General features: G+C 42.2%; 1 protein-coding gene across 4 annotated transcripts in view; it reads right to left on the reverse strand.

Annotated features, from left to right (window-relative positions):
• Positions 1-10,139: 10,139 nt before the first annotated feature.
• The window catches only part of TMEM63A (transmembrane protein 63A), a 33,878-nt gene continuing 20,808 nt past the window's right edge, over positions 10,140-23,209 (reverse strand). For all 4 annotated transcript variants that reach the window (XM_071579644.1, XM_071579655.1, XM_071579652.1 and 1 more), the window contains exons 16-24: positions 23,060-23,166; positions 20,947-21,033; positions 20,287-20,349; positions 19,230-19,392; positions 18,003-18,108; positions 16,005-16,172; positions 12,283-12,398; positions 11,270-11,332; positions 10,140-10,680 (exon numbers count right to left, since the gene is read on the reverse strand). In XM_071579644.1, the coding sequence (XP_071435745.1) occupies positions 10,510-10,680; positions 11,270-11,332; positions 12,283-12,398; positions 16,005-16,172; positions 18,003-18,108; positions 19,230-19,392; positions 20,287-20,349; positions 20,947-21,033; positions 23,060-23,166 (1,044 nt within the window). In that variant the 3' untranslated portion in view covers positions 10,140-10,509. The remainder of the gene's footprint in view (positions 10,681-11,269; positions 11,333-12,282; positions 12,399-16,004; positions 16,173-18,002; positions 18,109-19,229; positions 19,393-20,286; positions 20,350-20,946; positions 21,034-23,059; positions 23,167-23,209) is intronic.

Consider the following 23,209-nt stretch of genomic DNA (forward strand, 5'->3'; position numbering starts at 1 on the left):
CTAAGACTGTACCTGCCTCCAGCTTAGTAGTGAGAGCTAATTCTACATTTACTTGTAAATGCTTTCATTAGTCAAGATTTGTGTTCTCATTTGCAAAATACTGAGTGATTCAGTCAGGTCTGTTTTGAAGTCAGTAAGAAAACACAGAATCATTCACTCTGAAGTAGATTCTTCTCAAAGAAGACCCATCCCCAAACTTGTTTCTGGCGCTGTGTACTGAGAGAAGGTTGTTCTTGAGGAGCAGTCAGCTCACCTCTGACAACATCTGTTAACAGGCATCACTACACACCCTCCTGCACAAGTCTTGATCTCTGACCATTTGGTTTTGTCTTTCCTCTGTTCCCTGTGTGGCCTTATATTTCAGAGCTGGAGATCATCCCCTCTCATCTTTAATGCACATGCAGACATCTGCTATGGTGTGAGGGAGCTCTGCCATATACTGATATAACTGAGCATTTCCCCAGGGATTGCTCAGTCACAGCACAGATAAAGGAAGTGGAAGGAAGTTTGCTGTGTGATACTTGCCAAACAGATTTTCAGATGAAGGCTTGAAGCATTTTCTCTCTCACTTCTGGAGCAGGTCTGCTTGAAGGGGCCCAGCCTCAGTGAAAGGAGGCACATCAGGACTTTCTTTTGTGATCTTACTTTACAGCAGCTCATCCAGGTTCAGTCAGTCATCAGTGAGAGCTGGACAAAAAGCCTGTAGAACCTTTCTATTTTTAAATATGCCTCACAGTGCTCAGCACTCTCAGACAATGATGCTGAACAGAGGCAGTACGTGAGCATGTCCTTGCCCTGCTTTGCACACCAGGTAAGGGCACTTCAGCCAGCTACAAACACAAGCTGTCCACAGTCAGTGTAACTGGGTATAGGAGATAAGCACCAAGACACTTAAATGCAGCATAAAAGCAGGTTTGATTAGCTACTGTCTGAGAGAGAAAAAAATCTGGACCTAAAAAGTGTAGACTTCAGAAGCTTAAAAATGTAATTAAACACCTGATACACAGCACAGTTTGTTCTGAATTCTGACATCTCACTTCTCAAACCTCAAGCCCACAGCTATCAGCAGCTGTAGCTCTTCAGCTGCTTACCTAGGTTTAGATACACAGTGAAATACTATGACAATCTGAAAAAGTATAAAATTCAGCTATGTTGTAGCTGTAACATCTGCCATCAATTCCTCTCCCCTTTTCAAAACTATCCTCTGGTTTTAGCAAAACAGCCAATCCCACCACCTGCAGTGCAAGGTTTAACACTAATGAAGTGCCCGTGGGCTGGTGACAGCACCTCCATCTCATCCTGGAGCAACTCCCCCAAGAGCCTGAGATTTGGATTTGACAACCACCTTGAGTGGATTCAGATTCACTTCTGATACACTAGCAGAGATAATCAGAAATAGTTTTAACATTTCTGCTAGCAAGTAACTGTGTATCAGGTTATTGCAATAGCAATAAGCAGTACAAAAGGACTCCCTGCTCTGTTACAATTGTCCTTATTTATATAAGCCAGCTGAGTACTTGCCATTCAGTCAGGGATTGTTCTCTAACAAGGGCAAATGTGCTGCTGTTGGGCTGGCCAAGCTGTTTCTTGGGAATAAGGCTCTGAAAGAGTAGCTACACCCTTTAAGAAAACCCAGCATCCAGGGACGCTTCAACACTCAAAACATCTTGTTTTGCTCCAGAGCCATCTTAGTGAACCTTCCATTTCTGGAGCAAAGTTGCCCCAAAGTCCCTGCTCAAAGAAACGGCTGTCCTGAAAGCCACATTAAGTTGCTCCAAAACGTGCATTTATCCCATACTGAAACCAGACATAGCTGACCTATATCCTGCTTTTTAATTACCCAGTTACAGCCCATGAAGAGTCTAGATAAGGGGTTTGGAACCATGGAGATGCCACTTAAAATAAACAGAACTTGCACTCTGCCTCCCCGCTGAAGTGCTGTGGAAAGTATGTGCTTCTGGTATGGAAAAACACAAGTAAAGTCATAATCTTCTCGTACAGCTCCAGTTAAACTAAATCCCACTACAACCAAATTTGACTTCTGATTTTTAAACTACAAACCATAATGCCCTGAAAAATCGAAGCCACTGTAAGCAGCCTTTGGACATCTTACACAACTGCACAAGACAAGATTTCATGTACATTAAACTAAAAAGTTAGGCATTACTCAGACTATGAATGAAATAAATATGAATAGAAATCACACTTTCATATGAGAAAGGAAGTTAAACCATCATTCACTGAAAAACAGAATCTGCTAAGCCTGACATCAGTGTTAGCTCCAGGTCCATGAGAGGCACTATTCATCACCACTGAGTCAGCTACAATTGCCCAGGGGGGCAGGACTGGGGTTCAAGAGAGTCAATCAAATATACATTCTGTTTTACAGCAGGTGCAATACATAATATGCATTAAATGAAGATACATTTTTGTCAGAAAGAGGAATGGAAAAATCCTTCTGGATACTGTGGAAAGAGGCAAGGAATAAATCCATATTGATTTCAGGGTAGCTTATTTTAAAACACTGGGAAATGATGCCACTTGTTTTACTTGTTGTAATAGCACTTCAAGGAATATAATTCACACTAAAACCATCTTGCTAAGGATTACTTTTCTTTCATGGAAGAAATATCCTGTGCAGCGCCAGACAGCCCTGATGGTGTTATGCCAGTGCTGGTAGAAGAATTAGCCCCATTACAATTGTCAGTTGTCTTCTGGAGAGCAGTATTTATAAACAGATCTGTGCTGAGTGACAGCTCTTTCCCCTTGCTAGATGTAGTCCAAACCTCAGCCTTTGAAATACCTTCCTGACTGGATTTAAAGATGCTGAGGATTCTCTTGCTTTCCCTGTGTTTAATAACTGTATGTCTGAAGTTTTGAGGATATGATGAACAATAAAAGAGATTTAATGATGAATTTCCATCTTCTTAAATGAAAGATAATCCTCCTTTGCAGCAGTAGTTCAAACCACTGCAGATGATCAGTGAGGAGGGAGCGCAGTACAGGGAAAAAGTGAACAGGAACATGAAAAGATAGAACTACCCTCAATCTCCCAGTCCTGAGTCAGAGACTCCAATGTGACGAACATTAATGTACAGTGTATGAACAGTGACTCTCAGCTGTCTGAGCAGCACAAAGAGGTGCAAGGGGGGAGGCTGACTGCCCCACCTTGCCTGTGGTGCCTCTCCCAGCAGCTGCAAGAAGCCCGGCATCCCACCCAGCCTGCAGGGCCCCCAGCCCAGCTGCCTGTCCATCACAGCACGGGCTCCCCCTGCTCTGGGCCAGGCCCTGGGGGCAGGTGAAAAGACTCCACACCCCCAGCTCTGAAATTCCTTCAATCCCTGACATGTCCCCCACAACTATCCACTCCACAGCCAATGCAAATCCAGCTTTTGCCCATCCTGCTGGTCCTCCATCCTTCCCTCTTAATCCAATTGACCAGCTGTTCCTTCACTCCTAGTTGCCCATTGCAACAGAGAACATGGATGTGTCCCTGAGGCATTCAGGTAGTGATGGATGTAAGCAAGTTCCCTCTGCAGAGGGAAAAGGCCTAGCCCAGCTAACTATTCCCACTGACTCTGTGTGGCATTCCTTGCTCAGCTCGATTTCATGACCTTGGGTTGTAGCTCTGCTCCAGCTGAGCCCAAGTAGTTCCAACTCACTTTTGGACCATGGCCATTGCTGTCTTGTAGGATTTCTTCTCTGTTCAATAACCTTTCAACCTGCCCAAAGAAAGGAAAGTCTAAGAACAGCCTTATTTTCCAGCAGTTCTTAAGCTCTTTTGCAGCCAAGCCTGCATTGTTGGGGTGGGTTTGAATGCAAACATATTTGTACCTCTTGAGTTCTAGGAATTCTTGTACAGACTCAAGGGAACTGCATTTTTGTCTCAATGGAATTTTCTTTGTATCACTCCAAGTCTTTTGTGGCCGATAAAGCCTTTTACAGTGGTCAGAAGACATTCCTAATGTTTTAGAGAAACCAGAGACAAAGAGGGTTCAAGTAATATCTCACACAAATTATGCAGAACCCACTGCAGAACACAGATGTCATTGTCCCAATTTCACCACCGTGTCTTTCCCTTTTTAAAGCTAAATAACAGAAATGATTGCTTAAATGAGTCCTCTTAAAGGTGCTCAATTGATTTACTTCTCAATTTTTGCCCATTTTTCCACAGCAAATTCTAGTATCTCAGAAGGGAATGAATTTTTCCTATTTTAGAAACATTTTAGAAGTTACAGATGTGAAATATAAAAGAATAAGAAAACCCTATTTCACTCTGTAAATCTAGAATCCTGTCATAAAAAAATTCAATGCCTGCAACCAAATTATGGTACTTAGCAATTCTTTAAATTACCTCTTTTCCCATTTTCATCTGTGGAGAAAGCTGCTGGTTTTATTTCTCTAAGTCTATAGATGGAGGGAAAAATACTGATAATTTGCCTTAGGCAAAAAAACCCAATTTACAATTAAAAATAAGTTTTGACGTGGAACATCTTCACTTGAAAGAAGCAACTTGGTGCTTTACATTTCAGGAGAGCAGGCTATAAAAAAGCCAATCAGTCTGAAAAGCCAAGTATGAACCAGCACCAAATGCATGAAACGTTCTCATACAGAAGGAAGATGAGCTGTGTACAAAAATACTTCTCTCATGTTCCCTTGGTTCTCAGTCTTCCTCCTGTACTGCAACTTTGAAAAGAAATTCAATAAACATCTGAGAAGCACAACAAAGAGATACCTCTCAAAACCAGTTGCTAACTCCTATCACAAACTTTCATCCTTTTGTATCACTACATAAAAATGGGAGGTTCATAGCAGTAAAGATATGAGACAGCAACAAATTCTGGCTCCTATTTTATTCAGGAGTAGCTTATGACATATCATACATTGGACTTCCAGAACTCTATCCTCAACAACCCTTTTGAGAAGAGTGTCTTCATTAATTATTAACCAGCACTTAGTTAACCACTGAGTCTAGGAGCAGATACAAAAATTTCCCTCTCTCCTCAGCTATTTACAGTCTCATTTCCACTTGAATATCACATATAGATCTAGGACAGAATATTCAGGGATATCAGACCTTGCAACCACTGTTCCATGCCTTCTCAGAAAAAGCTATTTTACTTCAAGACACAAACGTAATCACCAACTTACAGTCTGGAAGAAAAAAGCGCTGTAATGCCCCAGAGCAAAGCTATCCTGTCTGTCTCACATGTATCACATATCATTTCCCCAAGATGTGATAGATCAGGTAGATGAAGCTCTGGACTGCTATAGACCACAAACTTTGTATCAGCAGACATTTCCAAAATGGAACCTTTAGTGGAAACAGAACTCCAGCCAGAACTGAAGCTGGAAATATATTCAGCTTGTTAAATTAATGAAATTCTTAGTTAACACACAGAACATTACTTTTCACTAGGCATAGAAGCTGAAAGTTGTGAGGTGAGACTCTGTATCCATTCAAACGTGAGAAGATCAGATGCATGTTACACTGGAACACACCTAGGGAGGCAGGAGATAAGCTGCTACAGAAGGGAAGAAATCCTCCTCCAGGAAAGCAATGTTTCTTGTGATGCAGAGTCCAGAGTCAACCTGTAACAGAGGCTGCAGGCTCCTGGTTTGAAGGGATTAGTAATGGAGGCACACTGAGTAGGGAGAAGCAGGTTCTTATACTACATCAGTTAACTCGTGGGACCACATTCCGTTGTTTCATCAAAAGAATTAAAAGCTAACTATGGTACATACTCTGAAAAGACAGCTTAACATGATAAATATTCTGCCCAAGCTACAAATGTTTACTGACTCTTCTAACAAAGAAAAGCGAGGATAACCCAGGAGCTCTGTGTCTGAGCACAGAAAACTTGTGAAGTTGCACTTGCTGCAGCTGAGATACTATGTTCTAACCAACAGGATGTGTGATACAAAGCAAGACCAGGAGTTAACCCAAGAACCAAAAATTTAAAAGGAAGAATGTCCCATTATAATGACCCAATTTTCAGTCTCTCCCCTTTGGTAATTCCCATTCTGTTTTTATCTATCAGACAGCTGGCCTCAGAAAGAAAGAAAACAACTCCTGTACCTCTGAAATATCTGAAACAGGCACTTGCAGCTGTTGCAGACAGGTGACAAGCAGAATTATTCAAGAAGTCTTGTCTATATAAGACAGAGAAGGAATTTACAAGACCACTTTAAGAAAATAGACACATGACCCTGGCCATCATTTGGAATTGAAAGTGTGTATTTCCTTATACTACTTCAGTTTAGAGACAATAAACTGTGTTTTCTTTGTACTCAACAGACTTGGGCTTATGTTAGTGATGGAAGAAGATCTCTCCTACCCAGATCTTCCCATGCCTCTCACCTCACTTCTGCAAATAGCCAGGAGAAAACTCTGTGGTCCACAGCTTCTAAGACAGGCCCACCTTCTTGAAAAGCAGAAGAGTAGAAGGCTTCCAAACACTCATAAATAAAATTATTCGTAGAACAGACACAAGAAAGCTCTCAGTCGTGCTGCCAGCATCTATGTGTAAGCAGGGCTGGGAAGTGGATTTCTGTGAAGAGTCAGAAAGAACACAGTCTAGTGCTACACTGGAGCATTTGGAAACTTAGCAAGCACAAAGATCTGCTTTTGGCTCAGGATATGGGAAAAGCCCAAAAGGAAAACAAAGCATGAACATGTGCACCTAATGCAAATGAGAAATTGCAATAATTTGGGTGTTGAGGATGTGTTGTAACAGGGTTGGAGGTGAGCCAGATTGGCTTCACACACAGAATAAGCTCTAACTGGCACAGAGCTCCATACATCTAAACAAGCCAAGGATTTTGAGTCTCAGCATACCATGTAGCTTTTTCTTCACTATAGAAGAAATTCATCTTTTCTGAGGTCTTTGAAGAAGTGTATTGAGTTACACAATATCTAATGAGCTCCATTCTTCAAACTGTCAGAGGTTGCCCCCTCAGTTGTGTCCCAGAGAATCCCATCGCAGACCACACTGTAGGGCTGATTCCTGCCTGAGTGTCAGACCCATCCGGGATTGCTGCTCCCCAGGACTCCCGCACTGCTGGTGGTGGCTGCGGAAACGCAGCAAGGATCAGCCAGGAGCGGGGTGGGGGCGGCGCTGCTCCAACTGAGCAATGCAGGCAAGCAGCAGGCGCTGCATCTCAACAAACTCGGCTTCTGGGAGCTACAATCAGCAACTCCAGCTGGGCCATTTGCTTAGGCTTCCTGCCAAAAGGTTTATAAAAAGAACAGTAAAGAACGTGCCATGGCTTTAAATATGAATTTCAAATACAGTGCAGCCAATATCCACATTTGTTGAGGCTTCCATCCCTCAGCTTTTCTCTAAGGCTCAGTCAGGAACGCAAGGAGTTTCTTGGGCTGATCTAATTTTATTCTTTCGGAGATACCCACCAGCATGAAGGAATGAATTAGAGCCAGTGCATTTTCCTAATTACTTCCAGCTCTCAAAGAAAGACCCAAAAGGTACTAGAGAAGCAAGCACAACACAGCAAAGATGATAAACCAATGTGTAATTTATGTTGCTATACACTGAGATCATGTGATAATTTACTAATAGGCGACCCCAGCCTTTTCTCCAACTGGTGCATGTCCTAAATCATAGACATTTCTGTGAGTTTAACTGCAGCAGAGTACAGTGGCAAACAAGAAGGGCTGCTACACGGTAAGTGAAATAGGCAGGTGGTTTCCCCATCAGACATGAGAACTGGTTCCTGAAATGCCAACAGTGACTATTTAGCAAGATATAACTTTCCAATACCTAGCAGGTTTTCCATATTCTATACCTGAAGTGCCTTAGTACCACTGGAATTGGGTTTATTCAAGGTCACAGGAGAGCTGGCCCTGCCTGTACTGAACTTGTGCCAGCCACAAGGATCTTCATTACCAATGTTCAGCAACCTTTCAAGCACAAAAAGGAAACACAAATCATTAAAGCTGCTTTTGTCCTCAATATGACACATAGAACCTCACAGTGAATATCAAAAGTCATTTGGTCCAAAAAGTAAGTTGAATCACAGAGCATAAAAATTCCAAAGTGTCAGCAGTGTCAGTAAAGTCAACAGGTCAAGTGTGGTAGCTGAATCATTTGTTTCCTCAATTAGTACACACACAAGCATCCATTGTTGCTGCAGACCCCTGTAGGAGATGGGGTACTGCACCTAGAAATGAGATGGAATAATCACAGACTTCTGATCTCAGCAACACATTTCCTTCTGACCTTACATTTGTATGAGAAACTCCAAGACCAGTAAAACATGTGGAGTCTATTGGTTTTCTTTTCTCTTGGTTTGAATTTCAGCTTTGAATGTGTCCTAGTTCAGTAGGAGGGACAAGTTAACACTGTGTGGGGGTGATCGAAGCTGTGTATTCTACCCCCTCTATTCATTCCTCAAGGACAATGGACCATTAGCAGCAGCTGCCCAGGGAGTCATTAGAACCTTCACACCCAGCCTGAGGGGGGTATGGCTGCTAACGGGCCATCAATGGTTCAACAATACCCCCTGGCTCCCAGAGTTAATCACCCATTGTGTGAGTACCCGCCCAGGGGGAGGGACTGGGTGCTCCCTGAGGGTACGTAAGTGGTGGGTAAGAAGACCTTGGGAACTTCTCATCGGATCCAGAGGAGCAGCAGGACCTCAACAGGAGGAGATCACCGCTCTCTACCAGACTACAGCCCTCGCCTGCACCAACAGGTTTCTCACTTCTTTTTGTTTTGGACTTGGGGGGAACCAGGCGGGTCTCAGCACCAGGGCTAACAAACCCCTTTGGGTTTGTGCCCCAGGGCACTGGGTTATACTGCTAGGTTTTGTGAGTGGAAAGCAATTTCTCTTTGTGTCACTGTATTTATTGTAATGTTATTATTAAATTTTAGCCTCTGACTTATAATCTCTCTCGTGGTGAGTTCATTTTCCCTGCTGGTTCACCTTTAAACCAGCACAGAATGGCAGTGTGTGTCCAAGGCACACACCACCTCCAGTAACACCATGATTGCTAAAAATCAAAAGGCACATTCACAACCCCCCAGCTAAACTGCTTCACTGAAGTGAGAGTATGAAGCAGTCTGACACAAATCCAGGCCTCCCACCAAGCAAAGTTCCTCACTTACCTTTTAAGAACCAGGAATTATGTGCATCTTCAGCTAACAGGATGGGTTTGTCATCAGGGGGATCGGGGCAGGTCTCATGCTTAGCATTTGTCCAGACTGCTGGTTTCAGGAAGCTGGAGCCAGTTCTGGAAGACACTGAACATCTGCACACACATTTATGGCACAAAGTCTCCTTCATTCTCATGAATGAAGATGTTGCTGCTTCACAAACATGCTAGAAAAGGTCAAGTTCAGGAACTAACAGTTTAACAACGAACAGGCAAACAGAGGGCTTGGGAGGGCCAAAACTTTCTCCTACAGAAAGGTCACCAAGATTCATCCCCTAGAGATATTGAAAAGCATCCACATTTCTCATGGGACAAACTGTCATTTTAAGGTTCATGGAAGAGCTCTTATGAACAGTTCATGACCACGTTGTGATGCAGGGAGCAAAAAGACTGTTTGAACACACAGAGAATAAATAAATCAAGACAGCCTGAATTTTTTCTGAACTCAGTGTTTTATTGCTCAGTGAGTATTAATAACACTTTGACACATTGCACTTTAGAATAAATTGGCACCTATGACATAATTTAAAAACTTAGTATCTTACAACTCATATAATTGCCACTATAGAGAAAATCCAGAGATGTATCATTTTGACCCAAGATTAAAAGAAAGATAAAATGTTTATATCCTTTATTGTTGGCAGGTGAACTTACATTGTAGAAGGCCCTTAAAAATAGTGAACAGAAACTAACAACCTAAATGCCCTCCAAAAAATATATAAAAACAGTATCAGAAAAATCACTCCCTTTTAGTACCCAAGTGCACAGTAATTCCCTCATCTCTTTTAAGGAAAAAAGGCAACATGGTAAAGTCTATGCTGACTACTTTGGGTAACAAGAGGAGAGACTCCCACACACCATTCTCAGCGCCCATGCAAACAGCATTTTCATCAAAAGTGACATTGTCTCAGGATTTAACACATCCCAAGCAGTTTATAAATAATAAATGTTGGGAGTTTTTTTAAAAAAGAAAGAATTACTTTGAATAAATAAATGACAGCTGTAATAGCTGAATTTGCTTTAGTGACCAGTTATCTATATGCAGCATAAGTTATCTTCATAAGGCAAGTGATGAGATAGCATAAGTGAAGTCCCTGAGGATCAGCATCTCTGTGTTCAACACATTTGTTTCACAACGCCTGCACAGTCTGGAAAACAATCAGTCCCAAGGCATCTGTTTTTTAATCTCCGAGCACAGCTGCAGACCACACAATGAATTATTTCTGTACCTCTTCTGCATGCAGTAATACGTAAATAAAACAGAATACTTAGGGGTGGCAGGAATTAGTTCTCCTAAACCTGGACCAAGTGCTCCACCTTGTGTTAGTCCTCAGCACTCACAGGGAACCTCTCGACGCCTGCTCGACAATTGCAGGTCCAGTGGAATAGCTTATGTCTCCTTCTGCCTGTGAAGAAGTGTTGTCCATGGTGCCATACGACTGCTGCTCCTTGTGTGCAAGCACCGTCCTTTCTGTGGGACGAGGACGCAAAACTTGGGGGACGTACATCTGAAATCACAAGCGTTAAGGATTTTAGTAGTCTCTCAAAATATAATGCTGGGATAATTCAGCCAGGACTATTTTTCCCCTTGACACTCTTCTTTTCATCCTTTTCCCATTCTTCACCTTTTGCACCCTGATGGAGTCATCCTGGTGCAACACTCACCTGCCCTTCTGGACTGTGGCACAGAGGCCTTTCCTTCTACCTCAGTCCTACATCCTTTCCAATGACATGTCAAAGACCACCTGCTACACATCACAACGTTCAAAATCAAAGCAGAGGCAACTGACTGCATTTGGCAGCTGTCCAGATGTGAAGCTGTGTCTGGTGGAAGGCACAGAACACAGCATACAGAGCTGATGGAAGTAACATGTCTCAACTACTCCTAAAACATCAGCCAAAGGTACTTAGGGAACAGCACCTGGGAACAGTCAAGGAGCCAGCCCAGCTGCAGAACTCTCAGGTCCCACATGCATAGGGGAAAACACACAGTCCATTCAGCCTTATATGTCCTACACAAGCTCTTTGGTAAGCAGGGTGAGAAACTAAGTTTTTCTAGGAAATATAATAGAATATTAGTAACTCTTAATTTCTTACAGAAGGTGTTGGGACGGCTGGTACCTCTGTGTCACTTCCTTTTTCACTTTGTGTGTCTTCTATCTGTAACCAGCAACAGATGGGGAAAGGAAGAGAGTCAATATCAAAATGGTGAGAGAAAACAATACATAGCAATCATAAGTACCTAAAAACTTGCACAGACAGATCAGTGCTGGTACTCTCTTCTTCAGTCTTCTTACAGAGAATCACAGGATGGTTTGGAAAGGACCTTAAAGATCATCTATTTCCAAACCCTCTGCTATGGACAGGAACACCTCCCACTAGACCTGGTTGCTCAAAGTCCCATCCAGGCTGGCTGGGAAGAATTCCAGGGGTGGGGCACGCACAGCTTCTCTGTGCAACCTGTGCCAGTGCCTCACCACCCTCATAGTAAAGGGTTTCTTCCTAATATCTAATCCAAACCTACTCTCAGTTCAAAGCCATTCCCCTTTGTCCTGTCACTACATGCTCTTGTGAACAGTCTCTCTCCATCTTTCTTGTAGGCTTTCTTCAAGTACTAGAAGGCTGCAATTAGGCCACCCCTAAGCATCTCTTTTTCAGCCTGAATGAACCCAATTGTCTCAGCCTTTCCTCATAGGAAATGCACTCCAATCTCTCTAATCAACTTGGTGGCCTCCTCTGGACTCGCTCCAACAGGCCCATGTCCCTCCTGTGCTGGGGTCCCCAGAGCTGGACGCAGCACTGCAGATGAGGTCTCACCAGAGTGGAATAGAGGGGCAGAATCACCTCCCTTAATCTACTCCTCCTGCCACACTGCTTTGGATACAGCCCAGAATACTTCCATACTCTCTCAAATTCAGTTCCTGCAGAAACTGACAGACTTTCCACTGTGCTAAACAGCCCAGCTCTACTCCAAGCCCTCTTCAGTCATCTTACCAGATGGACCTTTGTGAACAGACATTGCCAGTGAGAAGGCCAAGCCAGCAGGAACAGCTGGTGCTACATCAAGCACAGAGGGAGGTGCTGAAAGGTATCGGGTATTCATCACTTACCTTATAATTCAGTGGACTCAGGTACTTGAAACAGCCAAAGCAAGTGTAACCCAAGCAAATAACAATTGTGATGTTGACAACGAGGAAGGTAAACATAGTTGTAGGTGCTTTAAAGCCTAGAAAAAATATCCAGAGAATACACGATAAATATAGCAGAAAAAAACCAAGGAAACCAAAACAAACCTTATTTATCCTCCCCATCTTCAGAAGACTCGTGGATTTTTTTTTGTCCTTACAGGACCGAGCTGTCCACTTTCAGCCACAAACAGGAGAACCTCTGTTGCAGCCCGATTCAGGTGGGTCTGGAGGACCACCTTACAGGTTTCGTTTTCACCTTAAAAGGACATGTTTCCAGCCTCAACCAATTGGAGTCAGACCACCGCACCTGGGGTGGGGTCACTTGAGGTCATATATACCTGTGTTTTTGAATAAACTTGGGATTTGCTTTACATCACATTGGTGTGTGCAGTCTCCCTCTAGGCTTGGCGGCAACAAACCTCATTATGCATGAAGCTCCTTGACTGGTAAAACTGCTAAGCAAGGTATCCTCCCAGCTTTCTTAGAAGTCAAGAAAGGCTGCTGCAACACTTGAATGATAAACAAGACTCAGAACAATTTTTCTCCTCCTCTCCCTCAGTGATCCATTCTGGACTCACTTCTAAAATACTTCCATAAATGATCCATGAAATGTAATATTAATTACATTTATTAATAATGATGATGATAGCAAACTGGAAGGCTTGCAAACAGCTCAAAGGGTGGAGGGAAAAAATCAAGATGATATTGGTAGATAAGACCACCGCATCTGCCTTCAAGGATCAAAACAAAAAAAACCGGCAAGATAAAAGTATATGTAGAAAATTGCAAATAACTACAATTTGGAAGGAAAAATTAAATGTAGGTATGAGGGATAACAATCCTGTAGTGCTGCAGAATACAACTGATGATTACAAGCTGGAAAGCAGTCACTAGTCTGATGCTATCACAGAACATGGGAAGAAAATTAAAAGAAAAAAAAGGCAATTCTCTGCTATCTATACAAAATAAAGGCTACTGAGCCTTCAACTTGAACAGCCTTGTGCACAATAAAATATGGACAGAACTGGAAGAATCCAAGAAAATGAACAAGAGAAGAAACTGAGTAAATATGAACTAATTTGAAAAGTAAGTTTCAGTTCAGAGTGCAAAAAATCGATAGGAAAGGGCATGGTTGCAGCCTCTAGTATGGAAAAAGTTAAAATGATTACAGTGACTTCTTATTCTCCAGACCCAGCAGGGAAACAGTCTGAAAAAGCTGATCTCATTTTGCAGCAAAGAAGAGTTGAATGAGATACTGGGGAAAAATAAACATCACCACAATGCACAGGTGTGTCCAAGCTTCTTCCATCAAAAGAGGCAACACCAAGCCTCGAACATTTTTGTGGTAACCCCAGCATATGCAGTGACACAGAATAGATGAGTTTTACATTTTAGCAGGTGATATAAGCCCTGCATAGATCTGTTCACGAGGGGAAAAACATTACACACATGCAAGAAACAGAACCCAAAAACCCTTCAAACATGTCACCCTTCAAATAAAAGAAGAAAGTGAAAAAAGCTCCCTATAGGTAGGTGTTATGGAATGTCCTTCAGAGGTTGTTTTTCTAAGCACAGGTTACATCAGTATTTCCCAGCTGGTGAGGTGTGCCTACACCAGAGCCAATGTATGGCATGAACCACATGGGAAACAGCAGAGATTAGGGAAGAAAAAGTATCCAAGATCAGTTTATCCTGCCCTGTGTCCTCAGAGCTCATCCCTGCCAACAACAGAGAACACAGGTGACTATCCCAGCAGATGGGGGTGGAACTGCACATAGTACTGTTGCCTTCTCTGTTGTGAGAGGGCCAGTGGCGCTGCAGATGTTGGATGGATGGATGGATGGATGGATGGATGGATGGATGGATGGATGGATGGATGGATGGATGGATGGATGGAATAAAAGCTGAGGAAGAAAATTGCAACTGAGAAAGAAATAGATGACACCAGTACAGCCTAACACCTTCTGTGTGCAGTTAAGTGGTATTTGATCCTGACTGAGAATTGGGCAAGAGGTCTTTCCAGCTTCCTATTAGTATTAGGAGTGAGAAAACAGGGTGTTATCACTGGACTCTGCAACCAGACTGAACATCCATATCAGGCAAACTATAAAAGTCAATGACTAAGTAATCAAGCTTCACACAATAAACTGATCTATTTTGCAGATAAGGAAGTGGAGCACTATTACCCTTCCTTCCTTCTCTTTGGCACAAGAAGCAGCAATGAAATCAATGGCAATGAAATAAAAATCTCAAATTCCTACCTCTCAGACTGCCCTGTGCACTGACAAACCACTGAACAACATCCTGTAAACAGGATCCTCTACACTGACCCAGACAAAAGTCTTAATCCAGACTGTATTTTCCATTTTTAAGGTGTGTGAAAAATTACTGGTTTTACCACAGATGTAGAACTAGAAAATATTATTATAAAGATTTGATTTTTACTACACCAGGATTTCCTTCATAACAATTACAGGTGCATCAGTTGCTGCATGTTTGGAGATGATTTTTCTAATGCATGCTCTAGAATTCTCCTGTTAGAGGACACAGATTTGTTGGTCTTCCTGGTTTCAAAGGCAGCTTTCAAAACCAGGGGAAAAACAAGCTTTCAAACATGTCAGTAATGTAGGAATATCTGCTCAAACCCAAGGATAGCCCGAAGCAATAGCTCCAAATTACTTGTATCCACAGGGAGCTTTCCCTATAGCTTTAGCTATCCCTAAAGTTAGATGACAGCCTGCCAGCAATACCTTTCTGCCTTACTGGCATACTCGGAAAACACAAAGCATGGTCATTTGTCATCAGGGCACAACAGAGTTAGATATCAGGAGCTTCCTTCCCAAGAAGGGAAAGTCAGCTTCTTCCAGCACCACTGACATCCCTGTTCCATGCCAAATACTTCCTCCTGTATCATGGATAAAAAGCCATAAGCTGTCTTCTATCTTCTCTGACATCAAAGCTGTTAATACACCACAGCCAATACAATCAATGCCCAATATTTGCAAAATACAGGATGTCCCTATTTTTTAAATAAACTTCACATAAAACATGAGGTTTTAAACTACAGTATGGGGAAGAGAGTCATCATCTCACTGCAGTCATCCATATAAAGTTTGATGGATACAGAACACTGTATGACTAACAATAGAAAAAAAAAAGCTAAAATGTTGGCTAAGTGACAGCTGTACAATTGAGGCAGTAGCCAATCAGCCTGGGGCAAATTCAACTTTTGCACAGGCTACACAAACGCAGATAGTGAAGCCAGAGGCCATCTTACTACAAAGAGCTAATTCTGAATACATTTTTTGATTTATGTCATGACTTTTACTGTCTGTCACTCCAAATCCCAACTGGCCAATTCAAACTCTACAGATTTAAGGCATCTCCTGTAAACTGAAGAAACATGGATCTCCACGCTAACAGTTTAAGTTAACATATTAGCCATCTCTATCAAAGGATCTTAGGCAAAGGATCTTGTATAAGCTGCAAATCTGGTATAGTTCAGTGCCACAGGTAACACCACAACTTTCCCTTTATGGAAGCAAAAAGAAAATCCCAGAAAGCTTCTGAAACTTCACATCTAATTTAGGGAGGCTGACAAGGGATCTGGCAGAAGCTTCTAGGTGGAAAAAGCTAATACTTACCTAGTCGCAAAAATGAATAAAAATAGAGCCAGAAAAGGCAGAGAATTGGGGCTGCAAGGGCCTGATTCACAGCTGCAAAGTGCATCTTCTTCTCCAGCTTGGCAGGGAGATAGGCATAGTAAAGGTTATGACGGTCAACCATGTGCTTCAGGAGTATGTATATTAAACCTGGAAGGGGGAAAATGGGAGAGCTGAGGAGAGGTGGTTGGAGACTTCATAAAAAGCAGCGATTCTATGAGCAGATCTACACTAACCAAGGGAGTGAAAATCTGGATACCAGTGGTGGATACAGCCCAAATATGGATGGGATACAGCTGCATGGCAGCACCTGCTCCCAAGGTTGTTTCATCCCCATCCCGCCTCTCTCCACACACTTCTCTGTGACGCCTTTTGTGTCCCCAGGGAGAACCCAGAGCTCCTTCCAAGTGCTGGCACATGAGGCCAAGCCAGTAGGGAAGACTTGCTAACTCTACCACTGTACTGGTATGGAAGAAAGGTCTGACTGGCTTAACCAGCCCCTCTGCATTCAGCACTTTTCAGACAGCTATTCCTTATCCCAAAAACCAGCCAGCAACTGCTGTGGCAGCTTTGAATTCCAACAGCTCTAGTATGCAGTAGCACATTCAAATATTTCCAACTGCACACAGATTGAAACGTAAGTAAATATCAATTACATTGTTACATAAAAATTGGCCACACTCCCCCAATAATAAGGTTGTTGATTAAACCAGTTCTGAACAATATATAATTTAGATAATTATCTTGTATCTAGCTCTGTAAAGTTTTGAATTACAAAACAAAAATACCAACTATATAAAATTATTAGTACTGCTTATGTCTGATAAACAGATCTCAAGTGGAAATATCTGTAGCTGTTGAAATGATTCTTTATATGTAACTCCTATGACAGTCTATAATCTCTGTGAATGAAAGATGAACTAATTTAAGAGATAAATGATGTCACAGTCACTAAAGATGGACAACTCTCCATGAGTTCTAGACAGATTGCTACATTTCTTCCATACCCATAGAGCATTTCGTGGCTGATACAGGAAAGAGGGAATCAAAGCCAGAAATATAGGCAACTTGAGGCAGAAACATTGTTTCATTCAAGTGACAGAGATAAAGGAACTGAACAAAGGTCCTGCAGGACTGTAGCATCCCATCCACACCACAGGGCAGCAGTGCTCCACCCATGTGCCCAGAACTCTGAGTTAACTGGTTTTCTAAGCCAGCAAATCTACCAGAGTGCACAGCATTTACTTCTGGGCCAAAGGGCTGCTATGGGGTTCTCCAAGACCATGTCCCAGCAAAGCAGTCAGCATGTCACTAGGACACATGCCTGTGGTCAGCACCAGGATCATACAGCTGTCCACAGCACAGTGATGACCACAGCACCTTTTCTCATCCTCATTCATGGTGTGGAATATTAGACAAAAGGTTTGCAACACAGAGGAGCTGCAGCAGTGTAAAGGACAGGTAGCTCTCTAGTCTGTTGCTGCTTGACCAACACACTTATTTTTGTGTGTTGGTCCAGCTGTGATGTACACACATCAGCCAAACTTTAGGACAAAAGCCTAAAGGATTTGAGGATCAGAATGTCTCCAGTCAAGTTTGGCTGTTAAAGTGGACTTCCAGGCTGGGTACCCTCTGCAGTTTGCTTCTCCCAGACCTCAAGAACCCAGAGTTAAAAATAATCCCCTCATCCCCAAAACCTACCTGAAGCCCTAAGTTTAACCACTACCAGAGCCAATACACTCAAATTTGAGAAATAAAATAAGCATCTAAAAGACATTAAACACACTTCCAACTTCTAGAGAGCTATGTAATTCACCATCTTCCACACTCTTTTTCCACAAGAAACAAAGGAAACTTGCATCCAAGTCCTAAGGATTATCAGCATTTGTACTGGGAATAAGGATGCAGAGCTGGGCCTTCCAAACCTCCCACATGCCCCATCTTGCTCCCACAGTGCCCACAGTTCACTGGAAAACTTACCAAATGGGACAATGATGGGACAGGTGATGCTATAGGCCATGATAACAGTGAACACACACAGCATCCAGGCATACATTGCTCCAAATTCATATTCAAATGCTTGTTGCTAGGAACAAAAACAAAACACCCAAAACTCTCAAGTCATCCATCAATGTGTCAGGAGTTAAGAATAGATTCACTAACACAGCAATTCACCTTCTCCTATTCTCTCTCTGTGAGAGATCAGTTATTTTCCTAAGAGGCATAAATTACATAATTAGATCAAGTATTATGCATTATAAGTATCTGTATTTACAGAAAAGATGCTGCTTCTTCCATTGCCTTTCAAGTAACTCCTCAGTGAATTGTTTGTCTCTACAAGAAGCAACTCCTTAAAACCACAAGGCAGAAAATAATTGTGCCAAACTCAGAACCTTCATGTCACTGCAGATTCCAATGAAACTGTACGTTCCTTGTGTTGGCTTTTGCAGTAGGGAAAGCTCAAGATATCAAAGCTTTCGTGTGGTATTCCCACTTTTTCTTCTTGGGATGAGGAAAACAGTATAAGCCATTTCAACCAGAGCAAGGAGTAACATGGAACAGAAGCGAACATTTAAAAGAATCCTTTAAAAATTAAGCTCACCAAGCTATAAAAAACACCCCCAAACCAACATCAACAACCACCCCTACAAAGGAATAAGAAAAAGAACAGGGGCAGCTGTATAAAGGCTTAAATTCCCATTGTAACACCTGGAATTTCAAGCTGTAAGATGACACACGAGCTGCAACTGAAAGTCCACCACTTAAGATGGAATACAGGCAGCAAGTATTTATGTGGCCAGGTGTATGTTCAGATTAAGGTTGTACAAATCTGTGGGCTGACAGAAGAAACTAACAATAGACAGATTTGTATTAAAAAACTCCCTGAAGTTTAGACTACAAGCTAAAAATCAGACTCACCCTACATAAAATCCAAATCATAAAACTCGGATGTTTAGCTATGAAGAGAATAATACCTGAAGTTCAGAGCCTGGGTTTTGATTTTTGACCACCTCTGACTTGAATAAATACCTCTCCATTATCTGTGCTGCAAATTAAGGGAATTTAACCTGTCAAAGATAAGTGAAACAAAGGTCCAAAAAAACCTGTCAGGAGATGAAAAGTAATGTAATGAAGGATGGAGGTTCCCACTGTTTGTGATGAGGATCAAGTATTTAATTTTCTCTGACTAAGGAGGGGCTGTCATACCTGTTTGATATTTTTCCTTTCTGCTGTGGACTTGGCCATTATCATGCGTATGGTGTAAAGGATGAGGCCCGGCAGGCGCAGCAGCTCCATCCCATTGCCAACAAAAGCAGAGGCAATCACATAGTTCACAAAGAAGGCTCCCTGGTCAGGTAGAAAGACACATCTGCAAGGAAAGACATCAGACACTGACTGGAACAAGCAAATACAGTATGTATGTAATGAATCCCTAAGCACTAGACACCATAGGAAGTGGCTAGAAGACTTCTGATAATCTTGTTGGAAAAGAGTACTGCATAGCTATAAATGCAGTGAATGTAGTATGTAACAGCCCAGCTGAGTTGCAGTTCAGATGAGAAATAAACTGTTCACAAAAAGATTTAGCAGTCTGATTGGTGGCTGATAGCAGACAAGAGCATTATTTGATGTCTGCAACAGCAACCTGACACAAGACGAGATAAGACTGCAACAGAATAATTGTCTCTCCTAACTTAGTAACTCCTAATTGTCTTCCTGTTACTGATTTTGAAACAGCATTTGGAAACCTATGACCTAATAATTGCATTCTGTTCTTTCCCTCCAGTCACAGAGCTTAAAATAACCAGCATCTGCAGATTTGCAATGCCGGTGTATAAACACACATGTTGTGAAAATCAAGTCACTGGATTTCAGAACGACAACTGCTGTGGCTCTTTGGTCTCACTGCAATCCTTGGCAAAATCCCCCGTCCAGGATATGCAACAACACTCAGGACATTTTCTGGTCCCTTCTCACCTGCATCATATCACCCCACCCTTTCTTGTCAGCTACTAAATTTGTAAAGTTCTGGGACAGTAACTGTCTCTTTATTGAAAGTTTGCATACATTAGCTAGCAGGAAAAAAGGATCATTTTTTCATATCAAGATCACTTGCATTCTCTTCCCCTTGTTCAGAAGCTCAACATCACTTCAAAGAGTAGCAACCCCAAGAAATTTGAATAAACACTAACCAGGGCTAGTCAACAGCTAAAAAAATTAGAAGTCCCAAGTATTCCTTTATCAAAGAGTTGCTAATACTTACTCCAGCCTAACTGCAGAGTCAGATGATTCTCTGTCAAACAGCCAGCGGAAAAAAAAATCAAGGCTGAAAGAAAGACGATTAATGTAATTCAGTCTCCAACAGCTAAATACTGTGTAAAATTGCTTCTCTTTTAAAGTAGTTAAAATCAAGACAGTGGATAAAGAGAATTTAATCCACCGCTTTAGCTTTATCACAGTTCCTGATTGCTGGAGACAAGAAAAAGAAACAGAATCAAACAGAACAGAAACATCTACTTCATACTAAAGTTTTAATGATTCTTTTTTAATAATTATTATACAGATAGGACAAATACATGTCACCCTGTTAGCCAGGGAAACAGTCAAACACTGTAAAGGTGGAAAGAAAAGGACAATTCTAACTCAAAGACATAGTCAGGAAATTGGGTTCTCAGCTATGATGGTGAGTATAGGCAACTTTCAATTATTTATTGATCTTATAAGGTCTTACATTTCCTTGTAGAAAGTCAGACTTTGGGAACTTTAAGGGCTCTGATGTAAAATGAACATTGAAATCTAATGTGTAATGACAATATAACCACACACACTGGAGGGAGTGGGGGTACATCAACTATAAAACACAAGGAAGTTGTCTCATAATAAAAATACACAACCATTACTTCACTAAAATATGACTCTTTACCTGGTCAGACCAAGGGAAGGCAGAATCAGTACCATGAAGATCAAAAATATGTAGACTTTATGCATCATTATTCTGTTCTCTGCAGATCTACAAACATAAAAAGTCATAAAATCTGAGTAAGAAACTCATATGAAGGGCTTCCACATATGAAGGATCTTGCCCAGAGAACGTCAGGACTCATCAGACTTCCAGCTTCCCCTACTGCTACAACACTCTCACTGAACAAACATCCAATTCACCAATTTGGATCAGACAGACTTTTGGTATCTTCTTGGGCAAGGAAAAGTTTCTGAACATTATACTGGACTCTGGATTAGCATCACTACAGGTCTGCACCACAAGCACAGGGCTGTGTGACAACCACAGCTGGTCTCCACAGGGTCCTCAGACACGTAATCTTCCAGCTGCTTGTAAACAAACAGCGTCATGCCAAGAGGGATTAGGCAGTTCATAAAAGGGCACCATTGCCAAGAAACCAGACAACTTACACAACCTATTTGACTGTTCTTGCCAAGCGTCAAGTCTTCAGGAACAACATGTCACTACTGCTGCTATACTCCTACTACAGCAGCAGGGACATGGGTCTGGTGACACTCTGCTGCCAGGAAAGGGCAGCGATCACTGCAAACAATTCAGACTGTTAGAGCTGGTATCTGATAGGGCTTTAAAACACAGGTTTTCATAGAATCGACTGGGTTGGAAAAGACCTCTGAGATCATCAAGTCCAACCCTCGGTCCAACTCCAGTCCATTTACCAGATCATGGCACTCAGTGCCATGTCCAATCTCAGTTTAAAAACCTCCAGGGATGGGGAATCCACCACCACTCTAGGCAGGCCATTCCAATGCCTGATTACTCTCTCTCTAAAGAACCTTTTTCTGATATCCCATTTAAATTTCCCCTGGCAGAGCTTGAGCCCGTGCCCCCTTGTCCTACTGCTGAGTGCCTGGGAGAAGAGACCAACCCCCACCTGGCTAGAACTTCCCTTCAGGTAGTTCTAGACAGTGATGAGGTCACCTCTGAGCCTCCTCTTCTCCAGGCTAAACAACCCCATGTCATGGGATCACGTAGCCCGTGAGCACCATGAGATGTGTAACTGTACCAATGCTGGAAATCAGATCTGTGACCACTTGTGACTTCAGAAAACTACTTTGACTGATTGAGAAGGGCTCATAGCTCATGTGTGTAGTGTAACTACATAGCAAAAAACAAGTTGCACACAACTGTGATGAACAAACAGTAGATGCGGGACATGATGTCTCAGAAAGGTATGGTACAAAAATTCAAAGGTAAAAAAAAATGACCTTAAAATATAAAAAAAACCCACAAGAAATGGCTACAAGCTTTATGGATAAAAATTGAGTGAAGTTCAGAGAAGCTGGGATCCAGTGTGCTTTCGTCTGGACTGTAGGTAAACTGGGCATCAAATCTGGTATTCCAAACCAAGCTGTGCTGAGTTCTCCAAGTTAGTAGCATGTCAGTGGGCTTGACATCTCTGGAGGGCTCTGGTTGTATCTGAAAATCCTGTATCCACACACCTGCCTGGCCTTGGTCCCACAGATCTTCTCAGATCACCACTAACAACACCCAACAGCAACTGAGCTGTGCACCAAGAGTTACATCCAGGACAATTTTGTCATGCCAAGCAATGAGAAGATGGATGCCCTTTTTTAAAGTCGCATGGCAGAAGTTGGAGCCCTTTCTGACAAGTGGGGTTCTAGGGTTCTGTGATGTTCTCAGCCTGGAGGGGTTCTAAACCCACGTGTCCTATTTGCCCAGAGAGCAAGCTAGTTCTGGGATCAGAGGCACTTCCCATGCTCCTGATGAAGATACACCTCCAGAGCCTGCTCTTAAATTTTTTCTGATTAAACAGGAAGAGGAGAGAGGTGGGGAGCAGGGGGAAGCATATGCAAATCAAGTGGTTAGATTATACTTGCTGTGGGTTACAAATGACTTAAACCCCAAAGTGTGGTTGTAACACTAAAAAGAAACAAGACCATGACATGCCCTGCTATGAGGGGTCTGCGGATTTAAGAGCTCCAAGATAAACACTTTCTTCATTTATTTTAGTTACTCAGCTGATAAGGTAAAAATTGAGGAAAAGCTTGCTTACTTTGTCCAGTGGGACTCCAGCAAGGTTGAGTAATAGACAATTGTTGGTAGCAAAGCTGAGAAAGACCAGAGCAAGAGCGTTGGGAAAAACTGACTGACAATGGGATTCTGTTGGGGGAGAAAAGAAAGAATAAGTATTAAAAACATTGGG

Source organism: Pithys albifrons, chromosome 2 (assembly GCF_047495875.1).
Source record: "Pithys albifrons albifrons isolate INPA30051 chromosome 2, PitAlb_v1, whole genome shotgun sequence".
In the NCBI taxonomy this organism is placed as follows: Eukaryota; Metazoa; Chordata; class Aves; order Passeriformes; family Thamnophilidae; genus Pithys; species Pithys albifrons.